A 17074-nucleotide genomic window follows, 5' to 3' on the forward strand; every position below is an offset into this window, starting at 1 on the left:
GGAAAATAAGACCCGGATGTTTACAGTGCTGCCCTCTGTCGGAGCGGAAGTGCAATGACTTTTTAAAAATCCCAAATATTTGGCTAATTTTATTTTTTTACTATTTTACTAACTCTGTGTGTGTATTATACACGGCTCGATTTGAAGGGAATGCTGGAAGATGATTCCATTAATATATTTAAACCATGTTCGCCTTACCATCCCCTGGTAGCTTCTTTTTTTATTTGTTGAATATTCATAAGCAATTAATAAATGCTGCTGCTGCTGTTGCTGCTGATGACATTAGTGCTACTGCTATTATTAATAATAACGGTGATAGAAAGTTATAATGATAATAATAATAACAATGTGGATAATTATATAATAGATAATATAGATAATTATTATTATTATCTATAAAAAGGAAAGAAAACCAGAGTGTTATCTCCTTTCTTGTCAGAAGGCTTTAATTAAAGTAGAGAAAAGAGTCTCTTCCATCGTCTGTGGCTAAGGCATCATCTCTCTGATACAAAAACCTAAAAATCTTGACTTTCTATTGAGAATTGTTTGTCCTATAACTCTTCTTAAAAATGAGACTAAAATTTTGGCCTTTTGACATTTTTTGAGTTAAATGAGTTTTATTCTATCGTAGATGAAACAGTCTGGTTTTATGAAAACTCAACATATAATAGAGAACTTTAGGCTTGATTTAGATTTCATGGATTATTGTGACCTTATTGACTCTGACAGGTTTGTTTTAATACTTGATTTTCATAATGAATCTGTTGAACATAAATTTATTCTAAAAGCACTGAGAAAATGTGGCCTTGGGCTCTTCTCGTTATTATGACATAATTGAGTGGAAAAAAATAATTGTAGGTGGCAGCAATGCGCCACCGTAGTAAAGCCATCAAAACTTATAATAATAATAGCAGCTCTAACAAAGTAAACTATGAAACATCCCCATGGTTTAATTTATCTGGTGGTATCAGGCATTGATGTGCGGTCTCTCCTGTCCTCTTCCTGGTTGTCTCTCAGTTCCCGCCTACATTTATATGGCAAAGTGATCTGAGTGGCATCAGGTAGACATTTTATTATCTGTCACCCGGCTCAAATTCCTCTTGGAATTTATTCTAGAAAGTTATCGTATATAAAGACTGCAAAACAAGATGGCTTTCTAGTCTTTCTTCCATTAGAGAAAAACTTCAGAGAGATTGATCTCTAAATGGCAGAATTGTGCTGTCTGAGGCTGAAGGTCTCTTCAGACTCACTGATGCAGTTCAGTCTACAGTAATATCTCTTTATATGTTTATGAGTCTACTTTAAAAACACTGACAGAATGTTGTTGGATTTTGTGTGAAGGGAAAAAGTTCAGATCAAAAAAATCTGTTTTAATGATTACATGGAAACTTGGTGGCGAATTTTCTTAACATTTAAAATAAACTGGATGAGGCATTTGCTCAGTGATTGAGAATCGGTTTAACATCATCTTAGTGGGTCATTTCCTTAAACCCAGTGGTCAGTTATTTACTTATACAGAATTTCTCTCTGCTTCTTCCGTTACTGTATCCGCACAAATTCTCTGTGTTTGATTCCATTCCCTCAGGTGTGGTTGTGTTATTAAGAAGTTTCTCTTTTTGTTGTTTCAGATATTCATCCCAGTAAAACACATGTAGGTGAAATATGTCTCTCAGTCACATGTCACAACAGTAAAAGTGTACATTTTTAATAACACCTTGTCACTGTACTTCCTGTCATGTCACATTCAGGCAGCTTTGTCAATAATATACCGTGGAAAATTTTTTACTTTAACATATAAATATAATTTAACTAAGAAAATGAGAGAAATTTACTTTCAATTGCTATAAATATTATCCTGTCAAGTCCTTTATTTCCTTGAATAAATTACCTGCTGGTCTGTGTGTGACTCTGCTCCTGAAACTATTGTGTTTCTTTTAGATTTGTGTTTTTACAAAAACATTTGTCAGTTATTCTTGTTTTCATCTAAAATTTTTCCATCCAAAAACACAATTCATTGCTAACACAATTCATGAAACAGTTCACCATTTTATAACAACAATACACACAATCTCAGAACTTGTACACACCTCAGACCGTCATGACAACATCCAGACCATTCATCCTACAAACTCTTGTAGTCTAATGGAGTGGAAGATAAGACTATTGACTATTGCTTGTTTAATTGCATGTTTTCCACCATCCCGCTGGAATATTTATACATTTCTAACCAGCTGAGTGTAAACACCATATTAATAAGAGTCTGTGCTGCTTTGACTGTAACCGGAAGTCTGTGAGCTTGCAACGACTTGCAGTGATTGACAGCTGCAGTAATTATAATGGGAGTGAAATTTGTGGCTTTCTGTGTTTATCTTAACCAAATGGTAAAAGAGGTGCAGAGGACAACAGGTGTGTGTGTGTGTGTGTGTGTGTGTGTGTGTGTGTGTGTGTGTGTTGGTCTCACACAGCTCCACATCTGTGCTGCTGTATGAGGGTAGGTATCTCTCTCCTCATCTCTCCACACCACTTTTCAATCTCCTTCAGATATTCCTCCATCTCATCCACCAATCTGGAGCTCAGTATCTCCTGCTTTTGTTCTGCTCCATTTCTGAGTTTATGTACACTATCCATCACCTTCTCCACCTTCAGCTTTATCTGCTTAACACACACACACACACACACACACACACACACACACACACACACACCCCAAATCATTTCTGGTTGGTTGTTAGTTGGTTAGTCAGGTTAAGTAGTTTGGATTAGTTAGTTAATTTAGTCATGTAGGTTAGTTAGTCATATAATGTTGATATTAAGTCCAGTAGTTTGGGATATTGAGGTTTATCGGCTTGTGTTTATCAGTATGCTTTGGTTAGTTAGTCAGGTAGTTTAGGGTAAGGTGGGCTAGGTCATAAGTGTTAGTTATGGGGTTTAAGTCCTTTAGGTTAAGTTGGTCATTAAGGTTGGTTGGATTGTTCAGTCAAGACCTTTAGATTAATTAGAGTAATTAATTTTATGGGTCTGGATATTTAGGGTATTTAAGTTAGGTAGTTTATGTTAATTGTTAGTCAGGGAGGTACTGTACTGTACTGACCACACAGAGCAGCAGCTTAAATTAACTTTACTGCAGACCTGCACAGTAACATTCTCTCTGTTTAGGGGTGGAGCTAATTATATTAAGGGCAGGGTTAATTTTGTTTCCTGGATTAGAACAAAGAATGCTAGTGTTGGTGCTAAACTCTTTTTTCAGCATTGAAAATGACTCCTGCTGTGGTTCCCCAAGAACCACAGATTTCTCAGACAGGAGGACTAACAGGAGCTTTGTTTTCTTGCCCAGACCTGGATTGAAATTCTCCACTTGGTTCATCTCTCCAAGAAAGTTGCAGACCTCAGACACAGTGGTAGAACAGCAGAAAGTTTGTCCAAGTCAGACTGTAATCCAGATGAAGACAGCTTGTGAGTTAGGAACCTGATTTCTGTTCAGATTTCTGCAGTTTTTTCAGTGCTGCATCAACTCTAATGTTATATTCCGCAGGACATCTTCTACATACAAGGACAATTGACGCGTGACCCCCAGCTCCAAACTCGGACACATTCTCATCTGGATGAGCTCTTGTGCGCTGGACAGAAGCCTCTTGAATGAATTAAGAACAATTGATGTAATGAAGGTAGTCAGCCGTCGAGACTCCTCACCTGATCAGATCTTCCAAAAGATGTTTGCTCTGCTAAACTGCCTGAGCATGTGGCCTGCTAAGGGCAAGATGAACTCGTCTACACATCTGCATTGTTTAATTTAGTCAACATAAACTCTGTGTATCATTAAGCTCAAGAACCAGAACACATCAGTCACCAGGTCCCTCAACCTTCTTGTTGATGAGGAGCTTCTCCATCCTGGATAATCTTAATCTATATCCCATTAGAGCTTCCCCCGAACACACAGTTCCACTTGTCCATGTAGCAGTCTGTCTAGTAACATTGATGACTACAGTGTCTTTGTCTGAGATCCATTCTGTGGTCTGGTGAGGTTCCATCTCCCACAGCATGAGGTCTTCTGTACAGTTTTTCTCCTCTAACCTCCTGTCTGAGTTCTGTTCATCTTTATGCTCTTCTGTAGTCACTGTCACCACCACAAAGTATCATCAGTTTGTCTCCCATGCAGTCAGTCAGTGTGTTTAACCTGATGTACATCTGCTGCTTCTTCAAGCTTCACTTCTGACCACCTCAGAGCCATCTTTCAGAGTCAGTGTGTGTGTGTGTGTGTGTGTTTGTGTGTCAGAACAAACATACCTCTATTTTCTCAGCCATCAGACATTTGTCATCACTATGCTGTAGTCTGTACCAGAAGAGCTCTGCCCTCTTTAACATGCAGATCGGTATGACTGGTATTACATTTTCAGTATTTAGGTACTGCTGCTGCTCCAGGTGATCAATCGACATCTTCACTTCTTTGATGTTTTCCATTTTCCCTTCTTTAGCCTGCTGTACAAGCTGTTCCACATGTTTCAGCTGACTATTCAACTGTTTTACACACACACACACACACACACACACTCACTATCTTTTGTGACTTAGACATTATCACATTTAGACATTAAAACACTTTTCACATTAAACATTTTAAATGTGGGAGTTAATAAATATATAAAGTCTGTATTTTATTTAATCGGTAAATTTAAACGTTCGTTCCTTTCATGCGGCCGTGAACTGAATCAAATACGACTTACACAGTCACAGTTCACAGTTGTGTGTGTGTGTGTGTGTGTGTGTATACATGTGTGTGTGTGTAAGAGAGGGAGTAAACGAATAAGAAACATACCTCTCCGTCCCCAGTTATTAAATGTTGTTCAATGCTGGGTTGTAGACTGTATCTCTTTAGCTGTTCCCTCTTTACCCTGCAGAGGAATTTGATCTGTTCAGAATAATCCTTGTACCTGTACTGTTGCTCCAACTGATCAAGCTTCTTTTCAGCTTCTCTGATCTTCTCATTTGATCCTTCTTCAGCCTGTTGTACAATCTGGTCCACATGAAGCAGATGACTGTTCAACTGTTACACACACACACACACACACACACACACACACACACACACACACACACACACACACACACACACACACACAAACAAACAATCTTTAGTGACTTTTTAGTCATTGTCTATTTACTCAACACTTTTCTGGACACTACTCAGTGTGTCATTTACTAAAAGGTAAATCCAGATGAAACTGAGTGAAACAGGGATCTGAGTGTGAGAAATGTGCAGGTGTCTCCACACAGAGTTTGGTCTTGGACATGGTGTCCCAGTGCACTGCTACCTGTCCAGGTAGATTTCATCACATTTTCTTTACTCATCTCTACACTAAATAATTCATCATCATCAGTTTTCAGTCATCAGTCGAACTGGAACACCGACAAAACACGTTCTGAGCCCACAGTGTCCCAGTCATTTGGGTTTGCTGAGGAAAAAGATCTGTGCTCTGATTCTTTCACTTTGACAAAGCTGAAGGCTCATGCAGCTGCTTAAGACAGATGATGAAGAGCGTGAAAAATGTTTTGAACCTGTGTGTTTAAAATATCAATCGCGATCGATATATCCCTTTCTGTATTTTTGTTTTTATTTTTTTTATAAAAAAATGTTTATTTCCTTCACACAGCAGTGAAGGGAATCTACCAAGGATGTTTAAGTAAAACTACACACAAACCTGATGAACAGAATAAAGTGTAAAGGGGAAAATCTCTAACAAGCTAACAGACCGTTAGAAACCTCATCATCATCGTCATCATCATCATCACAATCCAACTGTCTTAATGTATGAATTTCTTGTGTATGGGTGTGGAGGAGAGTGTGTGTGTGTGTGTGTGTGTGTGTGTGTGTGTGTGTGTGTGTGTGTGTGTGTGTGTGTGTGTGTGTGTGTGTGAAGGAAAGAGAACAGGAAACATACCTCTCTTCTCTCAGTCATTAGACGTTCATCATTACTGTGCTGTAGTCTGTACCAGTTCAGCTGTCTCCACTTTGCACTGCAAAAAGATGTGACTGCATCTGAATAGTCATTGTTCTGCTGCTCCAGTTGTTTGATCATCTCCTCTGCTTCTCTGATGTTCTCCTCTTTCCCTTCTTCTGCCTGCTGTACAAGCTGTTCCACAGGTAGCATTTGGCTGTTTAACTGTTAACACACACACACACACACACACACACACACACAAATAATAATAATAATCTTTAGTGACTTAGTCATTATATATTTATCCATCATTTCTCTGAGGTCTTCTGGAGGCTCCTGCAGAGGTCCACTAGATTTCAGCATTTCTAGTTTAGTGTTGTATTTTTTTCCATATTGTGTAACAGAAACCGAAAACTAGACCTAATAAAGGTGATCATGATGTACAGACATCACAACAGCGTCCTGCTCCAACAAGAACCTCCTCAGCAGAGTCTGATGCACCTAGTAGCCTGGAACTTGAGTCCATGAAAGCAGAGCATTCTAAAAGTTTACCTGTTTATCTGCAGTAATGGTTCTGCTGATCTTTGGAGATTTTATAAACCTCATGTTAAAATATTTTCCTGTTTCATCAGTTATATCCCCACACAGATTTCTTTTTTTTATACATAACCTTCTTACTTCTTACATAACCAAGGGTAATTACATATTTAGTGTCATGGTTGTACCAATGTTTTGTGTTTTTTTGCTTCTAGTTCTGTAAGTTTTAAGGTCACAGAGTTTTGATCTTTATACTGTATCGTTGGAATCTGTAGAATCTCACTTTCCAGTCCAGCCAAGCTTGTGTTTGTATCGTGTTTAGTCATTTTTGTTGCGTAAGCATAGTTTACATATTTTTTTTCTGTATGTCATTTACCTGCTTGGTGTTGGAATTGCATTTTGTTTTAGTCAAAATGGTTTCTTCTCTTTATTCTGGTATGCTGAATGTGAAGATACATTCAGGATTTATTTGTTTTTGAACATGATTTATAATTTTAGCCCTGCCCATTTTTAACCTAGTACCAGGAGCTCTCGGGTGGAAGAAGTTTTACAACAAAATGACTTACGTACATGAATTTGAGAATAAATGCATTATATCTAACACTTGATTTGTACCCTCTTTTCCAAAATGTATGTTGCTTGCTTTTGTGTTTATTCTGTTTTCAATGCTGTTAGCTCAGGGTGTGTCACTGTTGTGGTCTTTTGTGTATGTCTGATGTAAAACAGCTTTAGACAACCTGGTTTGTGTTGTGTTTTTTTTTTTTTTCCAATCCAATGTGACCTCTGTTATACCTGCATACACAAAAAAGAGGGGCAAATAAGAATCATACCAGCTGTTTCTGCTTTGCTCTGCAGAACACTGAGACCTTGTCTGAATATTCACTCTCCTCATACTGCTTCTTCAGCTGATCGAGCGACTTTGTTGCTTCTCTGACATTCTCCTCTGTCCCTTCTTTAGCCTGCTGTACAAGCTGGTCCATTTGATCTAGTCGCCTCTCCAACTGTTTAAAACACACACCCACACACTTTGGTGACAGACTGTGTGTGTGTGTGTGTGTGTGTGTGTGTGTGTGTATGTATCTGAAACAGGAAACATACCACTCCTCTTTTTAGATGTTCTTGCTGCTCCTGCAGCTGTTTCCTTTTTGCATTGCAGAACACATTGACCTTGTCTGAATATTTAGTGTTACTGTACTGCTGCTTCAGCTGGTCGAGTGCCATCTCCACTTCACTGATGTTCTCCTCTGTTCCTCCTTCAGCCTGCTGTACAAGCTGCTCCACTTGTAGTAGTCGAGTGTGCAACTGTTTCACACACACACTCTCATATACACTCTATCTTACAATTTTGTATCTTTTTTATGTTTCTTTTTTTTGTTTTGTTTTGTTTTGTCTGCTTGTTGCCTGTAGATAACATCGAATACTATACCTTGCCTCTGTATACAGTAAATACTCCCTGGTGACATATTTTGGATATATCATGGCACGCTCTGCCCTGGGCTGATTGTAGTGAAACTATTTCTTTAATAACTCATCCTATGACAGTGATATCCATATTTGGCCCAGACATTCACAGACAAATCAGAGACACTTTGTACTGAACTCCTCAAATTTATGTTTTGATCAAAAAGTTGAGATAATAAAGTTTGCTATCAGTCACTGTTTCAGTCACTGTGTGGTTTGCTAGCAATCTCCTCAATAAATTCAGCTCAGAAATAGCAGCAGCAGCATGGTTCAGGCTACTTCTCTGGGTGAACCTGAAAATTCAGTTGGTTAGTAAATTTTGAAGGGTTTTGCTATTGAATCACTGTCTCTATGTGTTTTTTTTTTTGTCTCTTCTGTGAATGCAGATCATAGGTAATGGCAGCAGCACAATTTGGCTTCTTCACTGAATATGAGTGAAAATTCTATCAGCTCCAGGTGTAGGTAAGAATTCTTTGTGTCTAAATCCATGTGGATTTTACACAAATTTTCACATCTTAACCTGCAGTGTATATGGCAGGTTAATTCTGTTTAAGAATTATTGGCACATGAAACACATAAGGAATAACTGAAAGGAGTGGATTAGTTGTTAATCCTAGCTAAATTGTAGCCGGAGGTTCGTTCCCCATTTTGCCAGGTGGACCTCTTCCACAGCCCAGATACTACCGCCCTATGCTCCACCCATGCAGAAGGAAGTTAGAGATAGGCAGGCTGAGCCACATGTGGAATCTGAACCTGCAGTTCTTAGACACTTCGCAGACTCAGTCTGATTCTACTGAATGAATTCTACTTATGAAACCATCTCCAAGGTTTCTTAAATACCACTGCTCCTATAGAGCTGATGGGCAAGGCATTACACATTTCTCCTCCAAGCATTAGTGAAATCAAAGCTATTTGTGACTCCAGGGTTATGATGTATACGTGGCGTGAGCCAGATCATCTTTAACAATTGTATACACAGCTCAATGAATGACAGATTGTGTACAAGGCCAACAAGACATATCTCATGCTGCTAATGCTAGGTGGGGTTGTCACAATACTCCCAGTGCTTAACAGGGACGCAGTTTAGAATGGGAAGGCAGCTCCAGTCTCCCGGTAACTAATCAGTCTCTTTACGTTAATACCTGTCTTAACATGCATTGTGAGGCAGCATAACTAATCAGAGTGACCCTGCAGAGTTTGAAATCTATGACAATTGATGCATTTGCAACCAGAGTTCGAGAAAACCGAATCAGCTGGTGTTTTTTTATAACACGTCCAAGTTTGTTAAACACTTGCTGGCCTCAGCCTCTGAAGGCCAATCTCACCTGTGCAGCTGTCAAAACAAAAGGCCTGCTAAATTATTAGCACATTTCTGGTCACTGGGAAAAGAGTGTAGAAAGAAACTATATAAATCAAGCGTTAGTTCTGGCAGTCCACGTCGTCAAGCGTGCATCAGCTGTTAATCAGCTGTCCACGACGCGCACCAATCCGATTACGACATCCATATTACCCAACCATTTAAATTCCCATTCATAGAGCCTTTCTAGCGCTTCGCTGCTGCCGGGATCTAAACGCCGCTTCGCTGCTGCTGCGATTTAAACTCGGCAGCTATTCAGAGTTTAAACCGCAAGCTGTCTCCTTTCGTGTTCGCGATATGGAACTATAAACGGTCGTGATTACTACTGGTATACCTGAGCCAAAAGGAAAATTTGAATATGCTTTAAACTTACGGTTAATCGATACGGCGCGTGTTCCGTTATGTTACGTTATGCTATGCCTCGTTAGGCTGTTATGTTATGTTACGCTATGCCTTGCTAGGTTTTATGTTATGTCATGTTATGCTATGCCTTGCTAGGCTACGTTATGTTACGTTATGTTATGCCTCGCTAGGCCGTTATGTTACGTTACGTTATGCTATGCCTTGCTAGGCGTTATGTTATGTCATGTTATGCTATGCCTTGCTAGGCTATGTCACGTTATGTTAGGCTATGTTCTGTTACGTTAAGTTATGTCATGTTAGGCTACGCCATGTTACTTCATGTTAGGCTACGTCATGTTATGTCACGTTAGGCTATGTCATGTTACGTCATGTTAAGCTATGTTATGTTACGCCATGTTAGGTTATGTCATGTTACGTCATGTTATGCTATGTCATGCTAGGTCACGTCATTTATTTAACATCATCTTTAATTATACTCAAAGTACAAGTTACTCAAAAAATGTACTCAAGTAAATGTAACGAAGTAAATGTAATTTGTTACTACCCACCTCTGACAACAAGAATATATACATCATGTTTAAAAAGACAAATGAGATCTAAAATAACACACACATACACACAGAGGTGCTTGACAGTTATGCTTACCTTGTTTTTCTGCAGTAGGTATATTCCCACACCAACACAGCAGCAGAGCAGACTCAGCACTATCAGTACACTACCCCATACAGGAAAACCAGACTTATCTACAACACATACATTCATACTGTTAGAAAGAACTGAGAGAGTTTGTTTTTGCTTGCTTGAAGTCATGTGTTCCCTGTAACATATTTCTAATTATTCCTAATCTGTGGTTCTATTTATACCTGCCGCTTTGTACAGTATTTGTCTTTGTCTGTCATTGTTGCATATCACGTTGTGGTTTCCATTATGAGGGGACTCAAATTTACACTGTTATACAAGCTGTACACTCACTACTTTACATTGTAGTAAAGTGTCATTTCTTCAATGTTGTCACATGAAAAGTTTTTTCAAAAATATTTACAAAAATGTGAGGGGTGTACTCACTTCTGTGAGATACTGTAAATGGTTGCTATTGTCATTGTGTTGTAAAGTTGAGGTGTGTCTGTTGCTCTGATATCACAGGGAGACAATGTTAATGTGATTGCTGCACAGTTACAGTGAACCTTAATATGGAAAGAATCAAAATAAAAACGTTCAGCTTTCACTCGTTTCTCATAAAGTCACTTTCAACACCTTTCTTTCTAACACACTTTTGAGCTTCCAGAGGTGTTCAGTGTCGTAGTAATGAGTCAGTGAAGATAGAGTGAAGCCGCTGGAGCAAGAGCTGAATGCAACGTGGCTAAAGGATGGTTACAGAAGACTCGGCTCGGCTAGTTACAGAGCTACAAGAAGGAGAGCGGCAGCAGTTAGTCAAATCATGGAGTTTTGGGTCATTTAGAAATGACAGTAAACCAAGGTTAAAAGACATTAATTTGTACAGGAAAGATACTGATACTAAAAGAAGTCAAATAAAATCTAATAAATCCTGGATATCTTTGAAGATACTGATGATGTGTTATATCATTCTGAGGCGAATCGGTCCACTGGATTCATGCCTCATTTAATTGAATTCTTAATAGGAATTTAAATATCAGTCTGAATGTCACTTATGGGGTGACATGTGTTACGCTAATTCACTGTTAAACTCTATGTTACATACCACACATACCACCTGTACCACACTGAGACGAAATGTAGCACTATAGCCACAGCAGCTGCTAGACCTCACCATCGCTATCCAAAGCCTGTCAGGACGACTCTACCGCCTCGGCCAAGACCCCTCTATCTATACCGGTCACCATTCCACCCTGTAAGCCACACCATGAGTGATTCTCTGGTGAGCTGGGGTTCAGTGATAGAGACTTCAAAGTTCATTTATAGTTGTGCTGTATAAAGATGTCTACCAGATGCTGTAAATTTAAATGGGGTCGTGTCGGGCATTTCTGATGCAGTGTGCCCCAGCCTTCGTCGCCAAGGTGGCATACGTCTTTTCTCTGCTGTCTGGCAAGGCCAAGCCGTGGGCGACCACTGAGTGGGAGCGATACTTCCACGATCTGTTCTTTCTAAGTTGCCGTTTTTGTGCAACCAATACCGATATTGGGTGGAATACCACTGCACTCTATGACGCCTTTTACTGGGGCTTGGCATCGAAGGTCAAGAAAGAGCTGGCTGCCCATGAACTCCACCTGGACCTTGATGATTTGATCTCCATGGCTACCCGTGTAGACTTCCGGATCCAAGAAAGTCACATTGAGAGTTCACACTGACACACGTGGCCCTCCATTCCCCTGCCGACCTCTCACTGGTCACCGTTCTGAGCTGCGCCTCCCGCTATCTGCCCACACCCCGTCATGGAGGTCTGTTGTTGTCACATTTTCTCTGCTGAGAAGGACAGATGATGAGACAATGGACTATGTTCGTATTGTGAAGAACCATAACATTTTGCCCAGTTATGCCCAGCAAAAGGGACAGGGTCACTGCTAAGGGCGGAGTAAGCAGTGAGCCCCATGCCAAGCCACTACTTCAGACCCACATTGGATCTTAAGACCATGACCTGCCGGTTTTCTTGGATTGAAGTTCAAGGATGAGGAATCCCCAAATGGGAGTCCAGACTGAGCTTCTCCCTTCCACTTTCCAGGTCCATGCCCTTGACCAGCACATGCTCCACTGGGCCCTCCGCTGCACCAAGCCTCTGTTAGTCTCCATGCCTGAACAGCACCAGGAGAGGATATCTTTCCTGTTCCTCCATTCCCCCCATGCATCAGTCATGTTCGGCTTCCCCTGGCATTTCAAGCACTACTCTTACATTGACTCGACTAACAAGTCCTGCTGTCCGAAAAGGGTAACTTCATGGGAGCAAAATCCAGACCCAAATGCAGGGATAAAATGATAAAAATGTATTTCTTTTGAAAAAGAACAAAACTACAAACACATTGAAACACTGCCCTCTGATTTAGGGAACTGTCCAGCAGTCCATGACACGTACCTTGCACAGAGACAGCGTATATCTGAAGATCTTCATTATTCTTCACATCCCGGATGGTGTAACTTCCACTATCCCTTGGCTTCATGTGTTTCAGTGTGAGCTCAGGGTAAGTGAGTGATGTTCTGTGTCTGTAATCATTTTTACACTGTAGTGAGTCTTTAGTCACGTTGCAGATCACTTCATCAGCTGAATTACCGCTTTTATAAATCACCTCCACTGGCTCTGGTACAGACACAGTCATCCTCAGAGCTTCATCAGGCTTCATCTGAACTGGTGTGAACACAGCTGAGGAGAAAATACATGATGAACGTAAGCTAGATTTAGACACAAACATAAAGGCTTAGAGTCAGACTGCAGTGTTGATGTGCGGGAAGTTCCTGGTGTTCAAAGTCGGGTTCCTCTGCACCTTAAGTCTGTTTCAGATTCTGAAAATCACCTGCAAGAACGTCACACCTGTGAGGCTGACAGATTTCTGAGTATTTCAGTAGTGTCTAGTCGACTGCCTTTAGCCACAGGCCCTCATTTTTAATGACTCTGATCAGGGGCGGTTCTTGGCCTTTTTAGGGTTGCTCCAGCCCCCCTGTCTGTGATCTCAGCCACCCTAAAACTAAAAGTATAATTTTTACTTTTATAAATAAACAATAAAAATTACGTTAAAATGCAGGACATGTCATCAATGGGAAAGAAAATAATTTATCAGTTTGATCCAAGAGCGAATTTTTTTACTTTGCTTTTTACGCGCGTGCGTTGTAGTCTTTCAAAAGTGCGTCGTCAGCTGTCTGCTTTATTTGAACGGAGAAGCACAGAGTCAGTCTATAACGTTAATCGGCGGAAAGCCGCAAAGACGCCAACCAAAAGCAGAGAAATTTCACTATACTTATTACCAGAGTTGATAGCACAAACAAAATATTAATGCAAACAATCAATACTAAATAAAAATAACATTTATTGATTTGTTCTTTGTCTTGTGAATATTTTTTATTAATGACTGCATTCATTAGACGCTCTGTTTGTAGAGAATGCACACATACATGAACTGATTTGATTCAAGACTGGCATCATTACATCGTGCATAAAATTTTGGTGTCCACTTTTGCCATTTTAAATAATACCATAACTTTTGGCTTACTATGTAGTCATATAATATATAATATAAAACTCTTCTTGTTTTAAATTCTCACTGAGGGCTAAAACCCCTAAAGATGAAATCCTAGAACCGTCCCTGACTCTGATTAAACACTAAGTGCAAAAAGAGGGTGAAATTGTTTAGTGGACTTTAAAGGGACAATGATATTCATTTATTAATAATGATATTTATTTCAGTTTGTACTTAAATGACATTCCAAACTGTGTGATTGTATTTACTGGCAAAACACAGTTCACACTGACATTTTGACTAACCCTAGGTCTGAATACTGATGTGTTTAATTTCACTTACTCTGATTATGATACTAATAAATCACAGTGATTTTTATCATCAGGAGGAGGGATAAATACACTTACTCTCTATGACAAGGCGCACATAAGTGAAGTCTGAGTCTTCACATTCACATGCGTACACGTTCCTCTTACTGTAATCAGCTGCAGTGATGGTGAGAGAGAGATCTCCATGCAGGTACTGATCATAAGAGATGCCAAATCCCTTCTCTGACTTGCATGATGTCTGATTACACTGAGCGAGTATAACATCACGATTACTAAGTAAGTTCCATTTCAATAAACCAGAACATTGATGTATACATGAGAGCATCACTGGCTCATGAAGTTTTGCCCGGGTAGGACAAATCTCAAGAGCTGAGACAGGAGCTGAAAGAGAGAATAATGTGAGAGTGTGTAGTGTACAATGAGGTGTGCATTGTGTAGTATGTCGTGTACATTGTGTAGTGAGAGTGTGTAGTGTATGGTGTGTAGTTTATTGTGTAGTTATGCCACTTACTGTACCAGTGGTGAATGCGAGTTTATAATGTGTATTGTGTAGTGTATATTGTGTAGTAATGACACTTACCAGTAGTGAATATGAGGGTGAGTAAGAAAAGGACACAGCGATAAAAGCTGCAGAACTGCATGGTTAAGGAGACAACACCACCATCAGCACTGCACAAGTAGAGAATACAGCAGGAGACACACAATGACTCAGATCAACAGTTAATCATTAAACCTGTAATCTTCTGAATTCACACATTTTCACACAAATATTCACAAATCAGTCATTATAGAGACAGAATTCTGTAGAATTGTGTGTGTGTGTATGTGTGTGTGTGTGTGTGTGCGTGTGTGTAACTCTGAGGAGTTACAGATTTTTAAATCAGCTTTAAAGACTAAATGATTCACTTTTTTATGACCTTCTACAGTTTCAGCATCAATCTGTCATAAACTCAGTGATTAAAACATTTTCCTTTTAGATATCTTTGTTAGTTTATTATATTAATGAATAAATAGAAAGACTGATGATTTCCAAGACATCATTTCCTTGTTTTGTTGTGACTAAGTTCACCTTCCTGTACATTTCTGTTGAAGGATCCGGTCTAATCTGTGTGGTTATTAGTCAAGTGAAGAAGCTTTTATTGTCATTTCAACTATATATAGCTGTTACAGTACACAGTGAAATGAGACAACGTTTCTCCAGGACCATGGTGCTACATAAAACAAAGACAGAGCTAAGGACTTAGTAAGTATTCCTAGCCACATAAAGTGCATCTGTGCAACCTGGTGCAAACAGTGCAAGACAAAAGACAGACAGTGCAGGACAAAAGACAGTGCAAACAAAAAAATACAAGACAATATACAAAAGACAATGTTCCCAAACCAGACAGTGATGCAGCTGCTCAGAATGCTCTGAAACTACTCTGTAAAAAGTAGTCAGGATGTGGGGAGGGAGATGTGCCTTTCTCAGCCTCCGTAAGTAGTAAACGCTGCTGGGCTTTTTTGGTGATGGATCTGGTGTTGAGTGAAAAGGTGAAGTTTTCTGCTAGATGAACACCAAGAAATTGGTGACCTTGATAATATGGTTCGATCTCTGCATTGCTGCACAGTCATGAGTCAGCAAGGTGAATAGCAGTGGGCTGACCAAGCAGTCCTGAGGGGATCCAGTGCTCAGTGTGGTGGTGCTGGTGATGCTGTTTTCAATCCGGACTGACTGAGGTCTCCCAGTCAGGAAGTCCAGGATCCAGTTGCAGAGGGAGGTGTTCAGTCCCAGCAGGCTCAGCTTTTCAGTCAGGTGCTGAGGGATGATTGTATTGAATGCTGAACTAAGGTCTATGAACAGCATTCGTACCCATGTGTGTGATAGTCATTGAGGCAGGACACTGTAGACAATGGTGTAGGATGGGGACAATGGTGGTTGTCTTGAGACACATAGGAACAACAGCACTGCTCATGGAAATGTTGAAGACGTCAGTGTAGACATCCGCTAGCTGTTCGGCGCATTCCATTAGCACCCTGCCAGGAATATTGCCTGGTCCAGCAGCCTTCCGTGGGTTAACTCTGCATAGAGTTCTCCTCACATCGGCCGTGGATAGACAGAGTACCTGATCGCTGGGGGGAGGGATGGTCTTCCTTGCGGTTACGTTGTTTTGCACCTAAAAACCGAGCGCAGAAGTCATTCAGCACATCTGGGAGGAAGGCATCACTATCACAGGCAGGTGAAGCTGTCTTGTAGTTAAGCCCTACCACATGCGCCAAGTGTCTCCACTGTCCTGGAAGTGGCTGTGGATTGTCTGGGAGTCGGGACAGTTTGGCCCTTGCTATTCTGAGGGCCGCCCTTTCCCCTGTTCTGAAGGATAGGTCTATAGTCTTCAGCAGGGCATGCACTTTAGCCGTCATACACGGCTTCTGGTTGGAGAGTGTGGTGACGGTCTTGGAGACGGTCATGTCATCAATGCACTTGCCGATGTAGCTGGTCACTGATGCCATGTACTCCTCCAAGTTGACCAAATGTCTCTATATTTTGCAGCCTCCCTGAAGATGTTCCAGTCAGTGCACTCAAAGCAGTCCTGAGGAGCAGAGGTGGCTCCTGCTGGCCAGGTTTTCACCTGTTTCAGAACTGGTTTTGAGCATCTGACGAGTGATCTGTATGCTGGAATTAGCATAACAGAGATGTTGTCTGAGTAGCCGAGGGCAAGGTGGCGCCGGTGAGGTGGCTGCCGTCACCATTGCTCTGGTTACACTTTGCCTTTTTTGTTTCTTTTATATATTTATTTATATATATAACAGTTTTATTTATAGAAGATGGACATCATTAGATATGACAGAGACCCTCTTATATCTATTGGTGTACAATACACTCACCCTTTGCCGTTTTTAAATCCGGACCCATGCTGGCCGAGGATGCGACCCGTACCGGCGTCCGCGAGGGATACGAGCTGGCATCAGGAA

The 17074-nt window shown here is 40.4% G+C and overlaps 1 protein-coding gene across 1 annotated transcript; it reads right to left on the reverse strand.

The window, feature by feature from the left end:
- Window positions 1–1689: 1689 nt before the first annotated feature.
- On the reverse strand, window positions 1690–16570 carry LOC132855025 (uncharacterized). Its single transcript, XM_060883736.1, has 11 exons — window positions 16431–16570; window positions 14706–14794; window positions 14204–14494; window positions 12701–12985; window positions 10300–10397; window positions 7572–7775; window positions 7304–7474; window positions 5937–6158; window positions 4814–5041; window positions 4285–4515; window positions 1690–2655 (listed from the first exon to the last, which is right to left on the reverse strand). The coding sequence occupies exons 1-11, from the start codon at window positions 16568–16570 to the stop codon at window positions 2458–2460; spliced, it is 2157 nt and encodes a 718-aa protein (XP_060739719.1). The 3' UTR covers window positions 1690–2457.
- Window positions 16571–17074: the final 504 nt, after the last annotated feature.

The sequence above is a fragment of the Tachysurus vachellii genome, chromosome 12 (assembly GCF_030014155.1).
Source record: "Tachysurus vachellii isolate PV-2020 chromosome 12, HZAU_Pvac_v1, whole genome shotgun sequence".
Lineage (NCBI taxonomy): Eukaryota > Metazoa > Chordata > Actinopteri > Siluriformes > Bagridae > Tachysurus > Tachysurus vachellii.